The following is a 22,633-nucleotide window of genomic DNA, read 5'->3' on the forward strand; positions in this document are numbered from 1 at the left end:
GCTATGCGAGTGATATAATATATAATTAAACTTCCGTTGAATTTGTACCCATGGTTGTGATATTAACTATCAGTTATTCCAAATTATTACATTATTGCAATCAAGATTTATTATTATCTACAATTTTTGGGGTATTTTATAGCAAAAAAATTCCAACAAATTACATTACTTTGTCAGCTGGTAATTGTTTTCAAAATCTTAAGCCATCTTGTGGCACAGCTTTGTCACCCTGCCTTGAAAATTGCATACTATGATCAATGTCGGTTCAATGCCGGCCCAATGGTGCGCCGTTACAAAATCAGTAGGCCTATTGGCACAGAACAGTTTTTTATACCATTATTTGCCAAAATGGTGTGCCACTTGGAAACCAGTGTTGGCCCAGAACAAGTTTTCTATACCATTTTGCCAAAATGGCTTGGTGCTAAAAAAAAAACAGTAAACAGATGTCAGAAAGTAAAACTTTCATTATCAGACGAAAATTCAACCAGCATTTTAAAAATGCAAAAAGTACATCAAATATATTAAATTTAAATGAAATTACTTTGCAATAAAAAAGTCCAATACAAAAAATGAAAAAACAGCAGCAATGAATAAATTAATTTTAAAATGAATGCTATGTAAAAACCAACAAAAATAGTATTCGGTTTCTCTAAATGCCGGTACCATCAGGGGTCGATTTCACAGAGAGTTAGGACTAGTCCTAACTTAGGACTAGTCCTAGGAGATATAAGAAACGTATGGCTAGTCCTAAGTTAGGACGATTAACTCTTCCTAACTCGAGATAAGACTAGTCTTAACTCTTTGTGAAATCCACCCCCAGGTTCAATAGCTTGCATGGCCTAATTCCTTTTTAAATATCAAGTCGGTTTAGTAATTAGAACATATTTTCTTTACCGTTTTGCCAAAACCAGTATTGACATGATTGGCCCAGAAAAAGTTTTCTATATGATACCAATTTTATAAAAATGGTGTGCAGCCACAAAACCAGTATTGGCCAAGTACAGGCAAACCTCCGTCCTAAGCTAACTAAAAATAGTTTGCCTCTATAAAACCTACATTGGCCCAGTGCATGCACTTTACTAGCAAGGACATGACGCTTGACCGGAAGAAGGCCAGCACTGGCCCAATTCTGGCTCAATATCATCATCATAATTAACGGCACCGTATCGATACTCGACGCCGGTACATGCCACCATTGGCCCGATACTGTATTGTTTGTTAGGCTATAACTGAAAAAAAAGGTTTGAAAATCGGTTGTATAGTTCTTGAGATATGGTCCCAATTCAGGTTGACCCGGAAGTAGAGGTCAACATGGGGTCACGGTTTTTCAAAGTAAAAATTTAAAAGGAGTCGATAACTGAAACAAAAAATGAAATTTGATTGTGTAGTATAACTGAAACAAAAAATGGGCCAACTTCCGGTTGACCCGGAAGTATACTTCTTGAGATATGGCGCTGCTAAGATTTACTAATTAAATATGCAAATGAATATCACATGGTTAATTAATTAAGAATTTAAAACAAAATTATGTTTAGAGTAAAGCTTATTTTTCAAGCTTCAATTTTATATATGATTTAACTCTTTTATTTTTATACTTTAGGATAATATTGGGCTTAAAGACACTTGACACTTTTGGTAATTGTCAAAGACCAGTCTTCTCACTTGGCGTTTCTCAACATGCATAAAATAACAAACCTGTGAAAACTTGAGCTCAATCGGTCGTCCAAGTTGCGAGATAATAATGAAAAAAAAAACCTTGTCACACGAAGTTGTGCGCTTTCAGATGCTCGATTTCGAGACCTCAAATTCTAAATCTGAGGTCTCGAAATCAAATTAGTGGAAAATTGCTTTTTTTCTCTTAAACTACATTACTTAGAGGGAGCCGTTTCTCACAATGTTTTATACTATCGACCTCTCCCCATTACTCGTTACCAAAAAAGGTTTTATGCTAATAATTATTTTGAGTAATGTCCACTGCCTTTAAAGAAAAAAACGTGCACAAATCTTTTGAGGTTGTAGGCGGAAACAAAGAATAATAACAAACAATAATAATAACAATCTCGACGAAAACAGTACCTGTTCCGACAGTAGGTCGGAACAGCTAAAAAGCTTTACAATAGAAAATATGATACAAAATCACAAAACAAAGGCCTGGCCGAAATGTTCAAATAATTGATCGGGTTTCATATCAATTGCCAATCATTTTGGGACACCATTGGGAACAGAACGTTGATACACTGCATGCTGTTGGGGTTGGTTTGCTTGTTTGGTTGTACACAGTTTGAATTAACAACAAACCATGAATGGAAAGTCTATGGATCCTGGACTATAAATACAAAACATACAGTGCAGAAGGATGCATAGGCATGTATTATAGATTGTAGTCATTTTAGAAAGTATTTAGTTATTGGTATCGTAAATTACAAGTAAATAATATAACTGATAAGTAGCTGTTCACAGACTCTAACTAGGCCTACTTGAATTAATCATAAAGATAATTCAGTTCATGAACAGAAATATAAACTCAAAGTAAATATTTTTGAATAATGATACGTTGGCTCAATGTTTAGCCAACATAAAGATTATTAGTGGGGCCAATGTTGGGCCAACTTTAACATTGGCCCAACGTTATGCCGATGAGCAAAAGTACATTGGGCCAATATTGGTAATCAACATTGGCCAAACATAAACATTTCATTGGTTCTATACGTTGGCCAATGTTTGCGTTGGGCCAACGTTGGCCCAATTTTAACATTGGCTCAACGTAACTCCTATGAGCAAAAGTATGTTGGGCCAACGTCGACAGCCAACGTTGGCCCAATGAAACTGTTCTGTTGGCAGAATGATGTTGGCTCAATGTTTGGTTACGTTGGCCTGATATTGGTTCAATGTTTTAACATACATGGGCAAGACATTGGCCCAATGTTGAGCCAATGTCTACGTTGGGCCAACGTTGGGCCAACTTTTACATTGGCCCAACATAAGACCGATGAGCAAAAGTACGTTGGGCCAATGTTTACAGCCATTGATAAACATTTTAAGCAAGTTTTGAAAGCTTCAAATACATTAAATATTTTCCTGTGGGCTTTTCTGCTTTGAAATAATATTGTATCCAAACCGAGGTTGGAAGGAAAACTACCTGCCACTACTTTCGTATTGTAGGAATTTCGTTCATCACGTGACAACTTCTTTGTGGGCACATTGAATTAAAGGTTGCTGAAACAGCATTTCACTGGTCATTCCCTTTATCGAAATCCCATAACAGTATAGTTACCTTACATGCACAATTATATAGTATATATTGTTCTTTGATAAAGCATTTTAAAAGGAATTGTGTCATAAACAATTATTTCGTGCCCACAAGTAACCGTATTTTTTATTAACATTTCTTAACAATTATAAACATTTCAAGCAATTTTTGAAAACTTAAAATTCATTGTTTCGTTTCAAGCACACAATGTTTTTTTCTCGCTGCATAACTGATTAAACCCTATCCCGAACAAAATAATGTTTCAATAACTCAATGCAGAACTCAATCATTATAGAATTCCAAAAACCCCAACATGTAATCCTGGGGTTGGCCTATGACCTATGCCTTGGTTCATTTGTTGAGAAACTTTCTCCAAGTATTCCTGCCAGCTAAAAGCATAGAGAAGGACCTTTCTAATTATCTATGCTGATGATCAGTTATTCCAATACCTGTAAACCATTGCAAAGACATGAAAGTCACTTTGCGTGGGCTATATTGACCCCTGACCCTGCGCCCACCGAATGTACAAATCAACCTCTAACTTTACGTTTGAATTTTGTCACTAAAAGATGTTCTTTGATCCAACCTTTAAAAATTAATTGCGTCATAATCAACCATTCCATAACCACAAATATTAGTACTTTCTTATGAAATTTCATAAAATTAAAAACATTTCAATTATTTTTTTGAAAGCTTCAAATGCATTTATACAAATTTTCCTTCAGTTTTTTTCTGCCTGAAATAAATGTATCGAAAGCTACACAATCCCACAACGAATGGTTACCTTCCCCCATGCACAATTATATGCCATGAAAATTATATAATACTACAATGGATGGTTTCAGTTGTCATTCTAGAATTCCAAATTCCTATCTTCAGAAGTCAATTATAGATTGGCCTATAGGATCTGGTTTATTTTGAAAAACGTCGAACAGCAAACAAAGGGAATTCAACCACAGTGTGGTCTATAAAGGTCTCCCAAAACAACGGTCCGCTAGCCAATTGAAATGTTAAATACACCTTAATCAGTCAAAAATAAACCGCTATACATTTTCTTTCTTTAGGTAAAGCATTGCCAACATAGATCGGGCTCTTTGCGAAGTCTCTTCTGGGGATCGACTATTTCCCCATTTGCACCCTTTAACGAAACGTCAAGTCAACACTTTGTGTCCGGATGTTGTGTGCAGGTAAGTATTTCAATTCTTATCCAATAAAATCTTAATCCACCAAAAATAAACATGTTTTATTTTAACTTCCGGTTTGGATAGGAAGTGAGGTCAAATCATGTCACTTTACAGGTCATGTGTTGAAATGTCGCAGATAACGCATTATTCAAAATCATAAAAGCTGGGGTTCTCAAGATGTGCATATTTAAAATCAATTAATTAACATTGTTCAGTAACTATGGCGTAATGCAATGCAGCATCACTTTGGGAAAGCAAAAATATCTTATAGTCTTGCTATACACGTCCAGATAATATCGTTTTGTTTCTTGATGGACCTCACTCAGAACGGTTCGCTATATCGTAATTGCCTGGTGTGACACGACCTGTTACAAGGAAAACTGGGTGCCGAGTACAAATCATCATCCCAACACTGTTCAAAACTGTCCAACAAATCTGCATTGTTCACACATATATTTAAAAGTCACAAAGATGTTTTGAAGACAATTTCATAATAGTCTCGTGTGTGCTCCTGACGATGTGTAGGCCTAGTGGAAAGTATTATGTGCAAATAATCTCGCAAATGTTCTGTATATATATATGACTGCGGCCCAGACCAAAATCTTGTGTTCCTCAAAAACGCTTTACTTGACTGAATTCAGCACACGATTTCAATAAAGTTTGATTGCCGGTTGTTTGGGTACACAATGGTCCGATATAACATGCAAGAAACAACCATAACTTACCACTAACACGGGTCCCGTCAGTAGTTTGGTTGAAAGCCGTACAAAGATTGTTAGCGTACCACCAGTTACACAACATATCAGTATAACCATTTGAACGAACATGCTACCGTTCGTAACTGTTGAATTAAAGCGAAACAGTTCACCTTTGACTCAGTGATCTTTACTTATCTTTGCACCCCATTAATATTTGTCAGAAAAAGGGAATTTTTTCCCGATTTTGAGTATTAGAGATCCGTTCTATGGAAAAAGGTTCATTTGGGGATTTTTGTTTCTATAGTTAATATTTGATAAGAAACGTGACTTAATGAGTTGTTTTGACTTTCAGAAACATATTTTTTAAACTGCTGGCAAGTTCAATCACGATGTCCCTGATTTATGAATGTTTTGAGCTGACTTGCAGACGGCTGTTGAATGAATGATAATAATGTTCGATCAAAATATGGGGCCAACCATGAAACAGCAGCACCTATAGGACCTACTTCATAAAAAGTTTGTTTTTCACATAATAATTATTAGTCATAATGAGTTTACATATATTGCTCTATCACACACCACATGGACGTCTCAAAGTACTTCGCAGGGTATGTGGAGCTACTTTTTGAAGTATGAGACCTATTCATGATTTAATGAAACAAGTCAGCATTTTTGTGAATTAATTTCTATTATTTTTTCATCATTATTTGTAAATTGCAAGCAATACAAGTATGCAAAACAATAAGCAACTAGTCTTTTAGATTTAAGTTTTGATCCTGCCCTCACGCCTACAACCACAGTGACGCACAACATAAACAACGACCCTAACCTTCACTCAGTTTGGCAATATCACGGCCTGTTGAAAACAACACACTTGTTTTAGCTGCAAACTTTGAACCTCTTGTGTTCTTGCGGTAGCACGGCATTAATCAATGCAAATAAATGCTGCAATAATAACATGCGAGTTCCGTTTGTATGATTTCACAGTACAAGGAAGTACAAGTAGTTTAGGCTACTGGATATTGTTCAAGCCCCACCTTATTTGAACTTAAGAGCCTAGGTCCAGTTTCATTCAGCTGTTAAGAAAATACTGCTTAGAAAATTTGTATTTTTCTAGAAGTTCTTTCTAGATATCTGTTGAATGAAATTTTTTTCTCAATAAATATTGTATGTTCATTTTTGCAGTACTTAGAATATTGAGTTAAATTGAATATTGCATGGAGATTGCATGGAGATTGTGCCTTATGTGCATGTGTCAAGATGATAGTGTGTCCATAACAATCCTTTTGTCATCATCACTTGTTTTTTGTATATTATCAGATGGGAAACAATGTATACACCTTTCTTTTGCAATGTCACATTCCAAGTTGTTGCCAACCGATGTTGGAAAAACTATAATGGAAAGCCATAAAATGCAAGACAGGTTACACGGGCGGCAGGGAAGACGTAAAAGAGATATTCAAAATGGTGTTACTGCAAATCTGTGTTAGTTATAGGTGAGATGCAAGACACCATATACGTTCAATCGGTAGGGGTCCATCAAGTTAACCTATAGGCAAAACGTTTGGCATAGGGTACAAGAAAGTCCCTTCTCTGTAATGCTGCAATTCAATCTGAGTGGTTCCAAATGTAAAAATGACATTGTTCATGTTGCGCAAGTTGTGTTTAAATACAAGAAAGTCCCTTCTCTGTAATGCTGCATGTGCTGAATATTTGTTGTTCTACAATTTATCTTGATGAATATAACCGACGGAAATTTACTCAGCACTCGAGCGAGATCGTCAAGGGTGCCGTGGGCTGCCGGGCTTGTAATGAATTCCGATGATTTACAACAAGAAATTCACCTTCGGATTGTTATTAATATTTCCCGTCGGGGCACTTGAGCATGTTGCACGGAAACAACCCCTGCTGCTGTTGAATGGCGAACATCGAGTGATAAAACATAGGTACTGACCGCTTTAGAGCATGCAGGAATCAAGCAGTGTCAAAGCTTCGCTCATCCCCAGCGCCATGCTTTAACCAAAGGCGCTGGGATGGACAAACGTATCATGCACGCACGATGGTTTAATAATGCGCAGTCCCATCATGCATCACACTCATGGTGCGTTCGTTTAGCTTCCCTGGGTCGACCCCGGTGTGTGTCGGCTTTTTTTTCCAGGACAAACGTGGGTAATTATCTGCACACGTTCGTCCTGGAAAAAGAAAACGCCACACACTGGGGTTGACCCGTGGAAGCTAAACGAACGCACCCAATCACTGCACCAATAGGTGCGTTCGTTTAGCTCCCCTGGGTCTACCCGGTGTGTGGCGGGTTTTTTCTTTAGGACGAACGTGGGTAATTTTCTGCACACGTTCGTCCTGGGGGAAAAACCGCCACGCACCGGGGTCGACCCAGGGAAGCTAAACGAACGCACACTATATAAACTCACATAGCAACCAATGGTAATTGCTTATTATTATAAAATACGCAACTTTAATAATAAGTCTGTCAGTCTATTGAAAACGTTTTGTTTGTATATATAATTTTAAAAATTGTGTAAAACGTTGTAACTTAATGAAATTGGTGACAAACTGACAAAACTGAGCTAAAAATCTGGTTAAATAATGTAGGAGAATGAGGTTTTTTCTTTATGACATCTGTAAGTGTCGCACACTTACGAATCGTTTGAAATAATTCTTAGGAGGTAAAGGCAGTGGACACTATTGGTAATTGTCAAAGACTGGCCTTCACAGTTGGTGTATATCAACATATGCATAAAATAACAAACCTGTGAAAATTTGAGCTCAATCGGTCGTCGAACTTGCGAGACAATAACGAAAGAAAAAAAACACCATTGTCACACAAAGTTGTGTGCGTTTAGATGGTTGATTTCGAGACCTCAAGTTCTAAATCTGAGGTCTCGAAATCAGATTCGTGGAAAATTACTTCTTTCTCGAAAACTATGGCACTTCATTCAGAGGGAGCCGTTTCTCACAGTGTTTTATACCATCAACCTCTCCCCATTACTCGTCACCAAGAAAGGTTGTATGCTAATAACTATTTTGAGTAATTACCAATAGTGTCCACTGCCTTTTATCGTAATAAAAAACACTTCTTGAATAGTAATAACTGCTTTGCAGTGATGTACTGACTTAAAACTTGTAATCAAATTTTGCTTCTTACATGTAAATTCCTATGAAATTGATACATTCACAGGATTAATCACTGGTTCTGGTTGAATGAGTTAAACCAACGAAAACCTTATTGTCATTAATTCATACTTGTCAATATGTCCCCACCCCTTCGACCATCATCAGTTGATCAAATGACTGTTTTTTCTGTCAGTCATTAATTTTGTTCTACCTGGCGATCGGCAGCTCGCCATGGTAGCTTCGCTGTTCTAGTTTTACCAACTGTATAAGGTCTCTCGGCAGCAGGCTGGGACGCTTAAAGGTGTCAACAGCCAACTGCGATGTTGGCCAATGGTAACATCATTGTGTTAATGTCTGGTTTTAAGTGTCACTTTGTTTACAATGTGAAGCTATATCGTTGTTTTTTTTTGTTTAATTCTTTTTTAAATTGTTTTTTTTAGGATTTTAAACATTGATTTTGTGGTGACACATCTATGATGAGTTTGTGTTAATTTCACTTTTGGTCCGTACCCAACTTCATCTGTAACTACGATAGTTTTTTCCCCGAGTGTTTTAAATTCATCAACAACAACAAAACAATGATGTAGTGGTTTACAATGGCCTTTATCTTAATCTTCACTCAAAAGCCCTACGGATTAAGAGATTGTGTGATACTTTTGTAAAAGTTGATGTCTGTTTCAAAGAGACAGATGCATCAATTCTCACACATGATTAAGAAATATAATAGTCTATACGATTACAGTTTATTTTAGGGCATTGTCTCGCTGTTTCCATATTGACTTAGCGGCACCAGACAATTATTTGCACAAAAATGATATTTACATGAACCTTCCTTTTTCAATTTTTTCAACGGAAGTCGTCAAATTACTGATTGTACAGTGTTTTATAGAAATCGAGGTTAAAAACAAATTACATTGTTTGTTCCTCATGTAAAACTATTAACATTATGTATAAGACAATAGCTCTTGTGGGTGTGCTGGTGCTGTTTGAAAGCACCTTTGTATTTAACCAATGTTTTATGTCCTTTGTAATCGATGTCCCCTCGTGTTCCTTTCTCACCCATACTTGTAAAATGCCATCTGACCAAACATTAAAGAGTCAGTCATATGCCAAACAATGTGCTTAAAGCATGCTTTTAATCATGTCCGAATATTTTTTAGCTCCGACATATAGAGGTCTTGTGATTACATGTAATGTCTTTACTTTTATACGGCCAAGTTTGAAGTGATGACGATGATGAGCATGATGATGATGATGAAGTTTTAATTAGACAACAGCATATCTATCTAAGATTCTATACCCAATACACAAACCTTCACATACAGCCTCACAAATGCATCCTTTTGCATTTTGTTGTTCTTTCCTTTGTCCCTAGACTATACTCCCATAAAGATTCTATTCTCAGGACACAAACCTGCACGAACATTCTCACAAATGCATCCTTTGTCCCTGAACTTAACCCAGAATTTCTCCTAGTTGAGCACCCCAGCCTCTAGAATTCCCAATGGAGGCATTTTAACCTCCCCTTTTTGTTCTGTCTTTGGCCGCCATAAGGTACCGAAAACGAGCACAAGGTGACATACACAGGAAAATGGCGTTAATTCACAATCTTCGATTTTGCTCTGAAACGGTTTTTATCTGTTTCCGAAACGACTCTGTCGAGAGACTCTCTGTAATATAACAATCCTTTTTGGAAAGTCTTTTTTTTATTAATATAATGGTACAACACATTACAAAACTTTCAATTGAAACGGTTTATACAATAAGAAAAAGTCTTCCGAACAGATTAAACATGGCTCGCAAAACAAATACTAGGTACTTTTCCTCCAAAACACTTCCGATAAGTTAATCGGTTTAAAGTTTTAATTATAGCGAGTTAAATCCTCCAAAGGGTGATAAGAAAGTGATGACGTGCAAATATTTTTGGCTATAAAAGACCAAGTGTTTGAGATTCTTGTCATTATACCAGACGCATCGCATCTAAGTATATCATCATGCTGAAGTTTGTGGTACTGTGCGCCCTTGTGGCTTCCGTCTTCGCCGGTAAGTATATAGGCTATATAGGCCTGGGCATGTCCCAATATAGTGTGTACAGTCCACAGCATAGGCCTATATATGACAAGTATTGACTTTTCAAATTTATTTTAGAGACTTGAATTGTGTTACTGTATCAAATTATTTTAAAGACCTAAATTGATGTTACTATATCAAATTATTTTAAAGACTTTAATATTGTGTTTTACCACAAATGATTTTAGATACTTGATTTGTGTTACTTTATCAATTTTTAGGGACTTGAATCTTGTTACATTACTATATCAAAAGCAGGTTTCAACTTAGTCAAGAAAGTTAATGGGAAACAATAGAAGTATGATACCTAGTGCAACACGAGTTCCTATGGCATTTTTCACACTTAAAGGCAGTGGACACTATTGGTAATTACTCAAAATAATTGTTAGCACAAAAACTTACTTGGTAACAAGCAATGGAGAGCTGTTGATAATATAACACATTGTGAGAAACGGCTCCCTCTGAAGTACCGTAGTTTTCGAGATAGAAGTAACTTTCCACGAACATGATTTCGAAACCTCAGAATTAGATTTTGAGGTCTCGAAATCAAGCATCTGAAAGCACACATCTTCGCGTGACAAGGGCATTTTTTCTTCCATTACTATCTCGCAACATCGACGACCATATGAGTTCAGGTTTGTTATTTTGTACATATTATGTTGAGCTACTCCGAGAAAGAAGACTAGTCCTGGGTGGATTTCACAAAGGTAGTCCTAACTTAGAACTAGTCCTAGGCAATGCTAAAGAGATAGGACTGTTCCTAAGTTAGGATGTCCTAACTTAGGTCCTATAGTTAGGATGTCCTAACTTAGGACCAGTCCTATCTCTTAGCATGTCCTAACTTAGGACCAGTCCTATCTCTTAGCATTGCCTAGGACTAGTCCTAAGTTAGGACTACCTTTGTGAAATCCACCCCTGGTCTTTGACAAATACCAAACGTGTCCAGTGTCTAAAACAGTTGAAATTATTGCTGTGGGTGAAGCATTGTGACACTAAATGTGGTTTTGCCCTGAAACAACTGAAAAAAAAAACCACGTACATGTTGCTTTGACCTTTAAGCAACTGAAAAGTTGTGTAGTCTAGGCCTACCTACCTAGTGTTTAGTTGCCCAAACATACATGTATATTTCATTTAGGCCTAACTAGACTGTTGGTATTGAACTAGCATTTTGGACTTGGGGGGGGGCGCAAAACAATAATAACTGTTGATGATGCGTATGAAGGGATGGAAATTAAATAAATACATTTTTCTATTCCCAGATTGCGGTGTCCAGGTCATCTCACCATCTCTGTCCAAGATCGTCGGTGGTTCCGAGGCTGTGCCAGGATCCTGGCCATGGCAGGTGATGCTCAGGAAGCGCTACTTCGGTGGTGACTACCAGTTCTGCGGTGGTACTCTGATCAGTGACCAGTGGGTTCTTACCGCTGCCCACTGCTTCTAGTAAGTTTTAATACTCAATTGAAGACGCCATCTGCTTTCATGTTAACTTACCAGTGGACTCAAGATTCAAGTTTGGAAATTGTTTTGGACAAGAACATGAAGTAGGCATGTTGATCAGCTGATGAGCATGATTCATTTATCAGATTCAAATTGTGTTTGAGAAATCCTCCCTCTCAGAATAATTTATACTACCAACATCTACAGTGCTTCTCACCCAGTACGTTTTATGGCCATTTATTTCTTTAGAATGACCCTATTTAAGACACTGGACACTATTGATAATGTTCATAGACCAGTCTTCTCGTTTACTGTATCTCAATATATGCATACAATAACAAACCTGTGAAAATTTGAGCTCAATTGGTCGTCGAAGTTGCGAGATAACGATGAAAGAAGAAACACCCTTGTCACACGAATTGGTGTGCTTTCAGATGCTTGATTTCGAGACCTCAAAATCTAATTCTGAGGTCTCGAAATTAAACTCCTAGAAAATTACTTCTTTCTCGAAAACTACGTCACTTCACAATGTTTTATACTATCAACCTCTCCCCATTACTCGTTACCAAATAAGGTTGTATGCTAGTAACTGTTTTGAGTAATAACCAAAAGCCTTTAGTGTCCACTGCCTTCAAGGTATAGTAATGGAGGTGCATAATGAATAAAAGTGAAAAGCCATTTGTATGGAAGTTCTAAGATAAAGATATAATTATTGGTTGTTAATTTTCATTTATCCATCAGCAACTTCGGCAACATCAAGGCATACTCTGCCGTTGTTGGAGCCCACGACCGTGATGCCGTAGACTCAACCCAGTCCTCCTTCTCCTTGGAGCAGATCTTCCTGCACGAGGATTACAATACCAACACTCTTGACAATGACATCACCCTCCTCAAGCTGTCCAGCCCAGTGTCATTCAGTGATTACGTCAACACTGCCTGTCTGCCAACATCAGACTTCCCTGCTGGAACCAACTGCGTCGTCACCGGATGGGGAGACCAGGAGAGTAAGTATATCTTGGTCCCTGTATCCAACAGCAGTAAGAACGCTAACATTAATCGCACACAAAAAAAGGAACCAGACAAATTATTGCTACCGTCTTGGTCATGTTCCCTGTATCCATTGGCAGTAATAACGCTAACATAATTCGCCCAGGAAAGGCACCAGACTATTTATTTCAACCATCTTGGCCATGTTACCTGTATTTGTTAGAAGTAAGAACGCTAACATAAATCGCACAAGAAAGGAACCAGACTATTTATTTCAAACCTCTTGATTGGCCATGTTCCCTGTATCCAATAGCAGTAATGAATGCTAACATTAATCTCACAAGAAAGAGACCAAACTTTTCCCATAAACCCAGGAAGGTATAAGCGTTCGTGTGAGATACTGCTAGACAAATCCCTGAACTATTTCCATTTGTTTATTACATCCAGATAAGTGATTGTGGGGATCTAAAACTGTCTCTATAGTACTAGATTCGCGGAACAAATTCGAGTGTTATAATCCGTGTAACGTTTCTAACTTCTTTTTATTTATTTTTATTTTGAATTTTCAAAACAGCACAATTTGTCAAAAACTTGTTTAATGTGGACGTCTTTCGATGATAAAGTGGGCGAACAACTTGTTTTCACAGCTCTCATGTTGTCATCCCCAAACTTTGATTTACAACAAACCAGGTTCACGAAGTGTAGAATTGCTAAGGAAGAAAAATGCAACCTCGTAATATCGTATAATAGAGATGGGCGTCTCATGTTTTTACTGATCCATTTTCAACTTCCATTGTTACTCAGCCGTCGTCGATGACTCCACTCTGCAGCAAGTTGAGGTCCCAGTCATCTCGACCACCCAGTGCAACAAGCCACTGTGGTACGGTGGAGCTATCACCGACAACATGATCTGCGCCGGCTACACCGAAGGACAAAAGGACTCTTGCCAGGTACGATTTCTGTTTTTTTTTTTTAAGCAATTGTTTGACCTTTAAAAGCCAGAGAATTCAGCTTTGTGCTACCAGTTGTTTTGTTAACAAAAATGAATGAATGGATGGATGAGTTTAGACATCTTTGTGATGACATTGCATGCTGTGGAGGAACATCTCATAATATCTCGTAGCATTTGCACACATTATTCTGTATTGGTTTTAGGACATAATAGACATTTCTGTCGTTGATAAACAAATCGTGCTGGTAGGGCATGCACGGCTGGATGTTAGAAAACACTCCTTCGTGTTAACAATTGTTGTGACAAAATTCGACATTTCTGCGAACTTCAATTTAAAAAAAAATCACACGATTGGTGTTTTTTCCCCAAAAAATTCAGCACTATTTTTTGAATATTTTGTAACAATGTTACAATGTGACTATCTATTATTTGTACTTCGCATTGATGACTTCCCATGGTTTTGTAACCTTGGTTTGTAAACATTTGGGCTGTGACGTTGCAATAGAAAGGTTTATAGAGATCCCTTGATTTGACCACCATTTGTTATATCAAACAATGGAAAGGTGCGCGAAAGTACGCACTGCGCACGACTCTCAGCCATAGACAGGTCTTCATTGACTCTCAGGGAGAAGACTGTTTTTGTGACCACGTTTGCAATGGTCTTTGGATTGCGCTTATTCGCGATAAACGAAGTCCCTTCAGGGCTTAAGCAGCCATATGAAATTTGACCCTGATCACTTAACTTAAACTATATCAAACAGTGACGACCAAGCAAAACTACAAACCGGTCCACTTTGAATTATGCTTGTTCTTCTTAATTACTTTACAGGGTGACAGCGGTGGCCCATTCGTCTGCAAGGGTTCCTCTGGTGCCTACGAGATTGCCGGAGTTGTGAGCTGGGGCTATGGCTGTGCTGATGCCCGAAACCCAGGTGTCTACGCTAAGGTCTCCAACTACAACAGCTGGATCAACAACATCATCTCCAGCAACTAAAATGTTCTATATGAGTCAATGAATTAAATAAATACATGGGAGGGGTGTCTACATCGAGGCATACAGAGCAAGTCAAAAAATACATGCTATAAATCCGTGGGTCAGAATTGACCCGGATTCTGGGTTCCAGTTGGCCTGACTCCATGTTTGGTCATATGACTCGGAACTGTATCAACTTGACGCAGAACTCAAGTCAAAGTTGTAACCATTACTCGGTTCAGCCTGACCTAGAAATTAGTCAGATCCCTGCTGGGAAACCACACTCCGGGTCAATTCGAACCTAGAAGTTTTGAAACTTTAGATGTGAAAATAACAAACGGAAAAGCGTGGTCGTATAACTTCGACTGTAGAATGGATATAAAATGCTGAGTTAGCTATTTACTATTGTTATCGTTTACTTTAAAGCAAAGGAGATACTGTACTTAAGCGAAAGTGTATTTACATACGAATTACCGTGGGCAATAAACATACAAAATTCAGTCAGTAAAAAAAAATCGGTTTACTTGTGTGTTCTTTATATGACAATTTTTATTTATATGAAATGATTGTTTAAACACCAACAAAATGAGGGCTACAAGATCTAGCCTGGAGGGAAAAATGGCTGAGAAACAACTCGAATGTTTCCAAGGCCTATACAAAGAAGATCTTCGGTTTAAAAATACTCGAAAGTCTATTTTTTTTTTAATAAACTTTATCAGTGCGGTGATGGTACGCGGCTGCATCGTTATATTATTTCGTTTAATAACACGACATAACCTACTTATAATTTTTCATTAGATGGGTAAAGTCATTTACACGATTGTTGCACACGAAATTCTTCCTTTTGAAAATAGACACCATTTGAAGTTCCGATTCCAGAAAACATGATCGATTTGGGGGTCAACTTGACCCCGAGTGGGAGTCACAGATGCGTTCGTAATCACACCACATATATAGGGCCAACTGTTTATAAGCGTATGTGTAATTTCCATTGCCTACGAAAACCATTTGCACGATACACTTTTTCGTCCACTTAAAAAAAAAAAAAAAAACCAAGACTAATAGAGCTGCTTATGCACAAAAGTATTTAAGCTAAGAGGGTAACAAAATATATAATAATTATTCGAAAATGCTAAATAGTTGTTATTACATGCAGTTATTGAACTCAATTGGTCGTCGATGTTTCTCCCAATGTTTTATAGACCATGTGAACTTTGTTTACAATAAGTGTGACCTTGTACACTCTTTGAGTATTCTGGCAAGCAATATACTGCACTGGTCCTATGGGAAAGTTGACTTTTATATGTCATAATTTCCACATTAAACCAAGAGTTATGAAATTAAAAGCTGGACAACTTTTGAGATGTGCCCCCTTTCATCATATCAAAAGTTGATAAGAGTTAGACAGGGCAGTCTCCATAAAATATAAGGTTTTGTTCCTTTGAGCTGTGTACAAATCGTGCTGGCAGGAAGTCCAGGCTCTGTGGCTCTTTTGTAAACATTGTGGTGTCACATGTCACATCGTCTATACTATCAACAGCTCTCCTTGCTGAAAAACATCACCTCAAACCAGTCAAAACACAGAAATTAAAAGCTTACTTTCGGTCGTCTGCATGCAGTGTACACTTGACTGTGTGAGTTCATCTACATGTATTTGCATAATGTTGGTGTAGAATTTGACTGCGTATCTCTATGTTAAATGAATGTAGGTGAAGGTGATTTAATGGACAGGCAGGCGAAACAGTTGTTTGTGTTATACATGTATCTCTTCTCCAGTAATTCGTGTTGGGAACAGTAATTCGTGTCGCGTTAACGGCAACTAGGCTAACCAAATAAACGTAGCCAATCAGGACTACTTCCGTCCTGCAGTGGGACAGTGACCACCAAGCTTTAGTCTTCTAAGCCTCGACCAATCAGACATTGGCAAAGGTTTCTATACGGATGCAAATATTACTGGTTATAGAAAGAGGGTTTGAGAGGTTTGTCATTCTACCAGACGCATCGCATCAAAGTATATCATCATGCTGAAGTTTGTCGTACTGTGTGCCCTTGTGGCTACCGTGTTCGCCGGTAAGTATACACTAGGCAAGAGCATTGTGTTCTACAATAGTATCTTGTGTACAATTTAACGGAGATACCACATATATAGGCCTATATTGACCAGTATCAGAAAGTTGGTTTTCCAAATTATTTTAGAGACTTGAGTTTTGTTACTATGTCGAAATATTTCAGAGACTTAATTTCGGAATATAATTTGACACCATTTTAAAGATTTGAATTCTGTTACGATTTCAAATTTATTTTCGTGACTTGAATTGTGTTTCTACACATCAAATTATTTTGGAGACCTGAATAGTGCTACTCTGTCAAAATATTTTAGAGACTTGAATTCTGTTACGAATTTTAAATTATTTTAGAGACTTGAATTCTGTTACGATTTTAAATTATTTTAGAGACTTGAATTCTGTTACGACTTTAAATTATTTTAGTGACTTAAAGAAATTAGCGGCTTGATTTATGTTACTATGTCAATTGGTTTAGGAGACTTGAATTCGTATTACTTTATCAATTGTTTTTTTAAATTGAATTCTATTGTGGTGTCACATCATTTTAAAGACTTGAATTCTGGTATTTCAAATTATTTTAGAGACTTGAATTCTGTTATGATTTCAAATTATTTGAGAGAATCGTTTTTTGTCACTATATCTAACTTATATTTATAATCAGAGACTAGAATTGTGTTAATTCATCAAAACGCAAATGTTTTGGCACAAAATAGATACAGGGGTTACAACACGAGTTGCTATGGCTCTGCCCTGAAACAGTTGAAAGTATTGCTGTGGTGGGTCAAGCATTTTGATACTAGATGTAGCTTTGCCCTTAAACAAGTGTTACCATTGCTGAAAGGCATACGCCTATACATGTTGCTTAAACCTTAAACAGCTAATTATTGGTGTATAGGCTAGGTCTAACTAGCTGTTAGTTGCAATTCAAATAACTGACACTATTTCTGTAGGCCTAACTCGTGTTGGGACTGAGCTAGCATTTTGGGGATGGGGGATTTACCCACGATAAGGTGCCAAGCATGCCACGGGGAGGTAAATGGTTGCAGTAAAGATAAACAGTAATACGAATAGAACTCATAGTAACTTGATGATACGATAAAGGGGTGGAAGCCTAAATAAATACATATTTGTATTCTCAGATTGCGGTGTCCAGGTCATCTCACCATACCTGTCCAAGATCGTCGGGGGTTCCGAGGCTGTGCCAGGATCCTGGCCATGGCAAGTGTGGATCCAAGATAAAGTCTGGTCTGATTTTTTCGTCTGCGGCGGTACTCTAATCAGCAACCAGTGGGTACTTACCGCTGCTCATTGCCTCCAGTGAGTTGAATACTCAATTAAATACGCATATGTTTTCATATTACCCCCCCCCCCCCCCCAATGGCCTAAAGATAAGAAGCTCCGAAGTCATTTTTGGCAAGAACCGAGCCCAACGTCATAAAGCATATATACATAACAACTTGTTAGGCACAGAAATGTATTGCTTAGCAGAAACAGATTGAACCAGCCAAAATATAATATACAGTTTACATTGCTGCGACTGGTACCCCACCCAATTTCAAACCCGAAAATATTTACTGAGCCGAATTATCTGCTAAAAGCCATTGGACCCTTTCGGTACAAAAAAAAAGTTCACATATTTACAAATAACTTACAGGGTTTACAGAAGGTAGTGGTGAAAGACTTCTCTTGAAATATTAGTCCATGAAATGCTTTACTTTTTGAGAAAACAGTAAAACAATATCAATTCTCGATAGCGAGAATTACGGATTTATTTTAAACACATGTCATGACACGGCGAAACGTGCGGATACAAGGATGGGTTTTCCCGTTATTTTCTCCCGACTCCGATGACCGATTGAGTTTTAATTTCCACAGGTTTGTTATTTTATATAGAAGTTGTGATACCCGAAGTGTGGGCCTTGGAAAATACTGTTTACCGTAAATGTCCAATGGCTTTAACACAGCTTTATGAAGTTGGGTCAAGCTTAGTCATTCCTATGGCACCATACCACGTAATATAATGATGTGCTTATAGAGGGCCACGTGGAGAGCACGAGCTTATAAGGTATGAGTGCAGAATCACGATGAGCGGTTTCATAAAAATAAGCCCAGACTGGTCCAGTGGTTTCTTTTCTTGAGTTGTTATTCACGTCGGTTTGGGTCCCACGTTTGACTGGACCCAGTATTTTGGTATAGGTTTTCAGCACCTTAGTATAATTGCGTGGGTTTTTCCCAATCTCATACGCATGAAAAACAGTTTCAATTTGTTGTAGGACACACAACAAAACACACTTGAGAAACATACATTTGTTTCAGAATTAGATAATTATTTAGTTGGTTTAAAATTGTGATTCTTATTTTGTAGTATTTACCAATCTTTGACTCTATCTTTGTCTGAGACTATGGAAGTCCTCATTTGGATTTTCGTTGTTTGTTTATCCATTAGCCCCTCCGACACCGCCGATTCATACAATGTTGTCGTTGGTTCTCACGACATCTCTGATTCCGGTGAATCTACCGCGTCCTCTTACCCCTTGGAGCAGATCTTCATACACGAGGACTACAACACCATCACTCTTGACAATGACATCACCCTCCTCAAGCTGTCCAGCCCAGTTTCATTCAGTGATTACGTAAACACTGCCTGTCTGCCAACATCAGACTTCCCTGCTGGATCCAACTGCGTCGTCACCGGATGGGGAAACCAGGAGAGTATGTATATTTTGGTCATGTTCCCTGTATCCAATAGCAGTAAGAATGCTATCATTAATCGCACAAGAAAGGCAACCGACTATTTATTGCCACCATCTTGGTCATGTTCCCTATATGTGATAGCAGTAAATGAATGTTTACTTAAAGTCACCTGGAAGTGGAATTTTTTCAAAATAAAGCTTTTGTCACTAATATATGTGTTTTGATGAGTGGAATGTGAATAAACAGTTAACTAAGGTTTAAAAAAATCAGTTCTTATGTTATTTACAAATTTAAGAGTAGACCCCGACCCGAGAGGGCGCTGTTCGTGACGTAAATCGAGGCAGACTTTGCCTGTAATGCGTAGAGTAAACACAATTGCAAAGTACATGTACGGACCAAGTCGTGAGTTTGAATTTGTTTTTTTCCGGCAATGCCGACCAGGTGTATTGCTTCTGAATGCAGAATAACACTTTTTGAAATGTACAAACTCACGACTTGGACGTACATGTACTTTGCACGTGGTTTACTATACGCATTGCAGGCAAAGTCTGCCTCGATTGACGTCACAAAAGTGGTAGGCGTAGTCAGCCCCCAAACAATTTTGTATATTTTTTAAACATATAAATCGTGACAAACAATTACTAAAAAAATTGTTTTATTGTTCGTAAGCATATACTCTTATGTTTGAAAGAAAAAAATTATATTTCCAGGTGACTTTAATTTGTACATGAAAGGAACCACGCTTTATATTGCCACTGTCTTGGTCATGTTCCCTGTATTAAATAGCAGTAATGAATGCTTACTTAATTTGTACAAGAAAGGAACCAGACTATTTATTGCCACACTCTTGGTCATGTTCCCTCTATCCATGAACGCCAACATTAATCGCACAAGAAAAGGAACCAGACTATTTATTGCCACCATCTTGGTCATGTTCCCTTTCTCCGATAGCAGTAATGAACGCTAACTTAATCGAACAAGAAAGAGACCCGACTAATTATTGCCACCATCTTGGTCATGTTCCCTGTATCCAATAGCAGTAACGAATGCTAATATTAATCACACAAGACACGAAACCAGACTAGTTTTTCTTCAAGTCTCGGTTTATTACAATGGTTTGGATTGGAGAAAAAACAAGATGACAAAGCGTGTAAATGTTATGAAGATGAAGCAAAATGCAACTTCATTTAATAGGATCGTATGATAAGAAAATAAAGGCCTGTCTTGTTTGTTGTTACTAATCTATTTTCAACTTATTCATTTCTCAGCCGCCCACCGTGAATTCACTCTGCAGCAAGTTGATGTACCAATCATCTCTAACACCCAGTGCAACCAGCCAACGTGGTACGATGGACACGTCACTGATAACATGATCTGCGCCGGCTACGCCAGCGGTGGAAAGGACTCTTGCCAGGTACGAATTTATACATCTTTGTGGTGACACATTGCCCTCCAGTGCTCTGTGTAAGCCCTGAATGAACATCATATTATCTGAAAGTTTACACGCACATTATTTTTGAATAGCTTAAGGAAATCATATATAGACCTTTTGTCGCGCTGGTTGGCATGTACGGCTGTGCGGCCCCACATCCAGCTGTGTTAACAGATGTTGCGACCAAATTCAACATTTCTGCAAACTTCTAATAAAAAAAACCCCACATCCCAAGATTGGTTTCTTTCCAACAAATTCAGCACAATTTTTGATTTTGTGTAACATTTTTACAATCAGTTTGTGCTTTGCATAGTTTTCCAGCCTTGGTTTAAGCTGTGACGTTGCAATAGAAAGGTTTATAGAGAACCCTTGCTTTGACCGCCATCTGTAATGTCAACAATGGAAAGGTGCGCGAAAGTACGCACTGCGCACGACTGTCAGCCAACGGTAGGTCTTCATTGACCTCAGGGACAAGACTGTTTATGGCCTGTGACGTCATATTATTTCATAAAGCCCGGAAGCACAAAAACTTGATAATCACAGAAAACTATTGATTGACAGAAACAATAATAACTATTGTTAGTATTAACATGATATCAGCCACAATCACGTTCAGTTAACATTGATGACTGCTGTCCCAATAACTTTTTTGAGAAAATTGCTGGACAGTATTTTCGCATATCAATCATTTGACAAAGCTATAACTCGGTCCGCTACGAATTATGAACGTATTTTTTCCCATTTCAGGGTGACAGCGGTGGCCCATTCGTCTGCAAGGGTTCCTCTGGTGCCTACGAGATTGCCGGAGTTGTGAGCTGGGGCTATGGCTGTGCTGATGCCCGAAACCCAGGTGTGTACACTAAGGTCTCCAACTACATCAGCTGGATCAACAACACCATCTCCAACAACTAAATTATCTTTAAAAATGTCAACAAGATAAAATATTATAGATGCGGGGGGGTGCCTTCATCGAGGCATACAAAGCAAGTAAAAAAAACTTTAACAATTATTGAGTCAGAATAGACTCGGATTCCGGGTTCCAGTTGGCCTGACTCCGTTTTGGTTAGTATGACTCGGAATGTGTGTCCAACTGTGTCAAGCTGACGCAGAACTCAAGTCAAAGTTGTTGTAACCATTACTCGGTTCAGCCTGACCTAGAAATTAGTCAGATCCCTTCTGGGAACCCACACTCCGGGTCAATTCGAACCTATAAGTTTTGATCTTTGGAATTAAAAAACAAACTGAAAAGCGTGGTCGTTTCAATTCGAATGTAGAATGGACCTAAATTGCATAATAACGTATATAATAATTTACTGTGTTCTCGTTTACTTTAAAGCAAAAGGGATTCTGTCTTTATGAAACTGTATTTTACATACGATTTACCATGGGCAATAAACATACATGATTCAGCAAGTAGTAACATTGTTCACTTGTTTTCTTTATATGAGGGTATTTTCATATTTTGTATACAAAAATAATGTTTAAACAAAATAATGAGGGCTACAAAAAGAAGATCTTAAGATGAGAAATCTATCATCGAAGATTTCAAAATAAATTTAATAAAATAATTATGTTTTTAGTACGCGGCCGCAGCGTTACACAGATGATGAGACCACAACATCTTGTGAAACTTCATTACACAATAACTTCCTCTGCACGATTACTAATAAGGGAATCAATGTCTGGAGAAGAGGTTTTCAATTAGTGGTTTAAACCCGATAATTTTACCGAGACGACGTCGGGGTAAATTACAAGAAA

The 22,633-nt window shown here is 37.8% G+C and overlaps 3 protein-coding genes across 3 annotated transcripts in view; 2 read left to right on the forward strand and 1 right to left on the reverse strand.

Moving 5' to 3' along the window:
- LOC139949977 (alpha-1A adrenergic receptor-like) overlaps positions 1 to 5,260 on the reverse strand; it is a 19,785-nt gene extending 14,525 nt beyond the window's left edge. The window contains exon 1 of the mRNA XM_071948588.1: positions 5,160 to 5,260. Within this exon, the coding sequence (XP_071804689.1) occupies positions 5,160 to 5,235 (76 nt within the window). The 5' untranslated portion in view covers positions 5,236 to 5,260. The remainder of the gene's footprint in view (positions 1 to 5,159) is intronic.
- Positions 5,261 to 10,233: 4,973 nt separating this feature from the next.
- LOC139949780 (trypsin-like) lies at positions 10,234 to 15,149 on the forward strand. Its single transcript, XM_071948320.1, has 5 exons — positions 10,234 to 10,307; positions 11,594 to 11,774; positions 12,513 to 12,775; positions 13,563 to 13,708; positions 14,540 to 15,149. Exons 1-5 carry the CDS (start codon positions 10,259 to 10,261, stop codon positions 14,702 to 14,704), a joined length of 804 nt encoding a protein of 267 aa, XP_071804421.1. The 5' UTR covers positions 10,234 to 10,258; the 3' UTR covers positions 14,705 to 15,149.
- A 1,459-nt stretch (positions 15,150 to 16,608) lies between these two features.
- LOC139949978 (trypsin-like) lies at positions 16,609 to 22,602 on the forward strand. Its single transcript, XM_071948590.1, has 5 exons — positions 16,609 to 16,753; positions 17,889 to 18,066; positions 19,196 to 19,461; positions 20,712 to 20,857; positions 21,623 to 22,602. The coding sequence occupies exons 1-5, from the start codon at positions 16,705 to 16,707 to the stop codon at positions 21,785 to 21,787; spliced, it is 804 nt and encodes a 267-aa protein (XP_071804691.1). The 5' UTR covers positions 16,609 to 16,704; the 3' UTR covers positions 21,788 to 22,602.
- Positions 22,603 to 22,633: the final 31 nt, after the last annotated feature.

This window comes from Asterias amurensis, chromosome 17, assembly GCF_032118995.1.
Source record: "Asterias amurensis chromosome 17, ASM3211899v1".
Classification (NCBI taxonomy): Eukaryota; Metazoa; Echinodermata; class Asteroidea; order Forcipulatida; family Asteriidae; genus Asterias; species Asterias amurensis.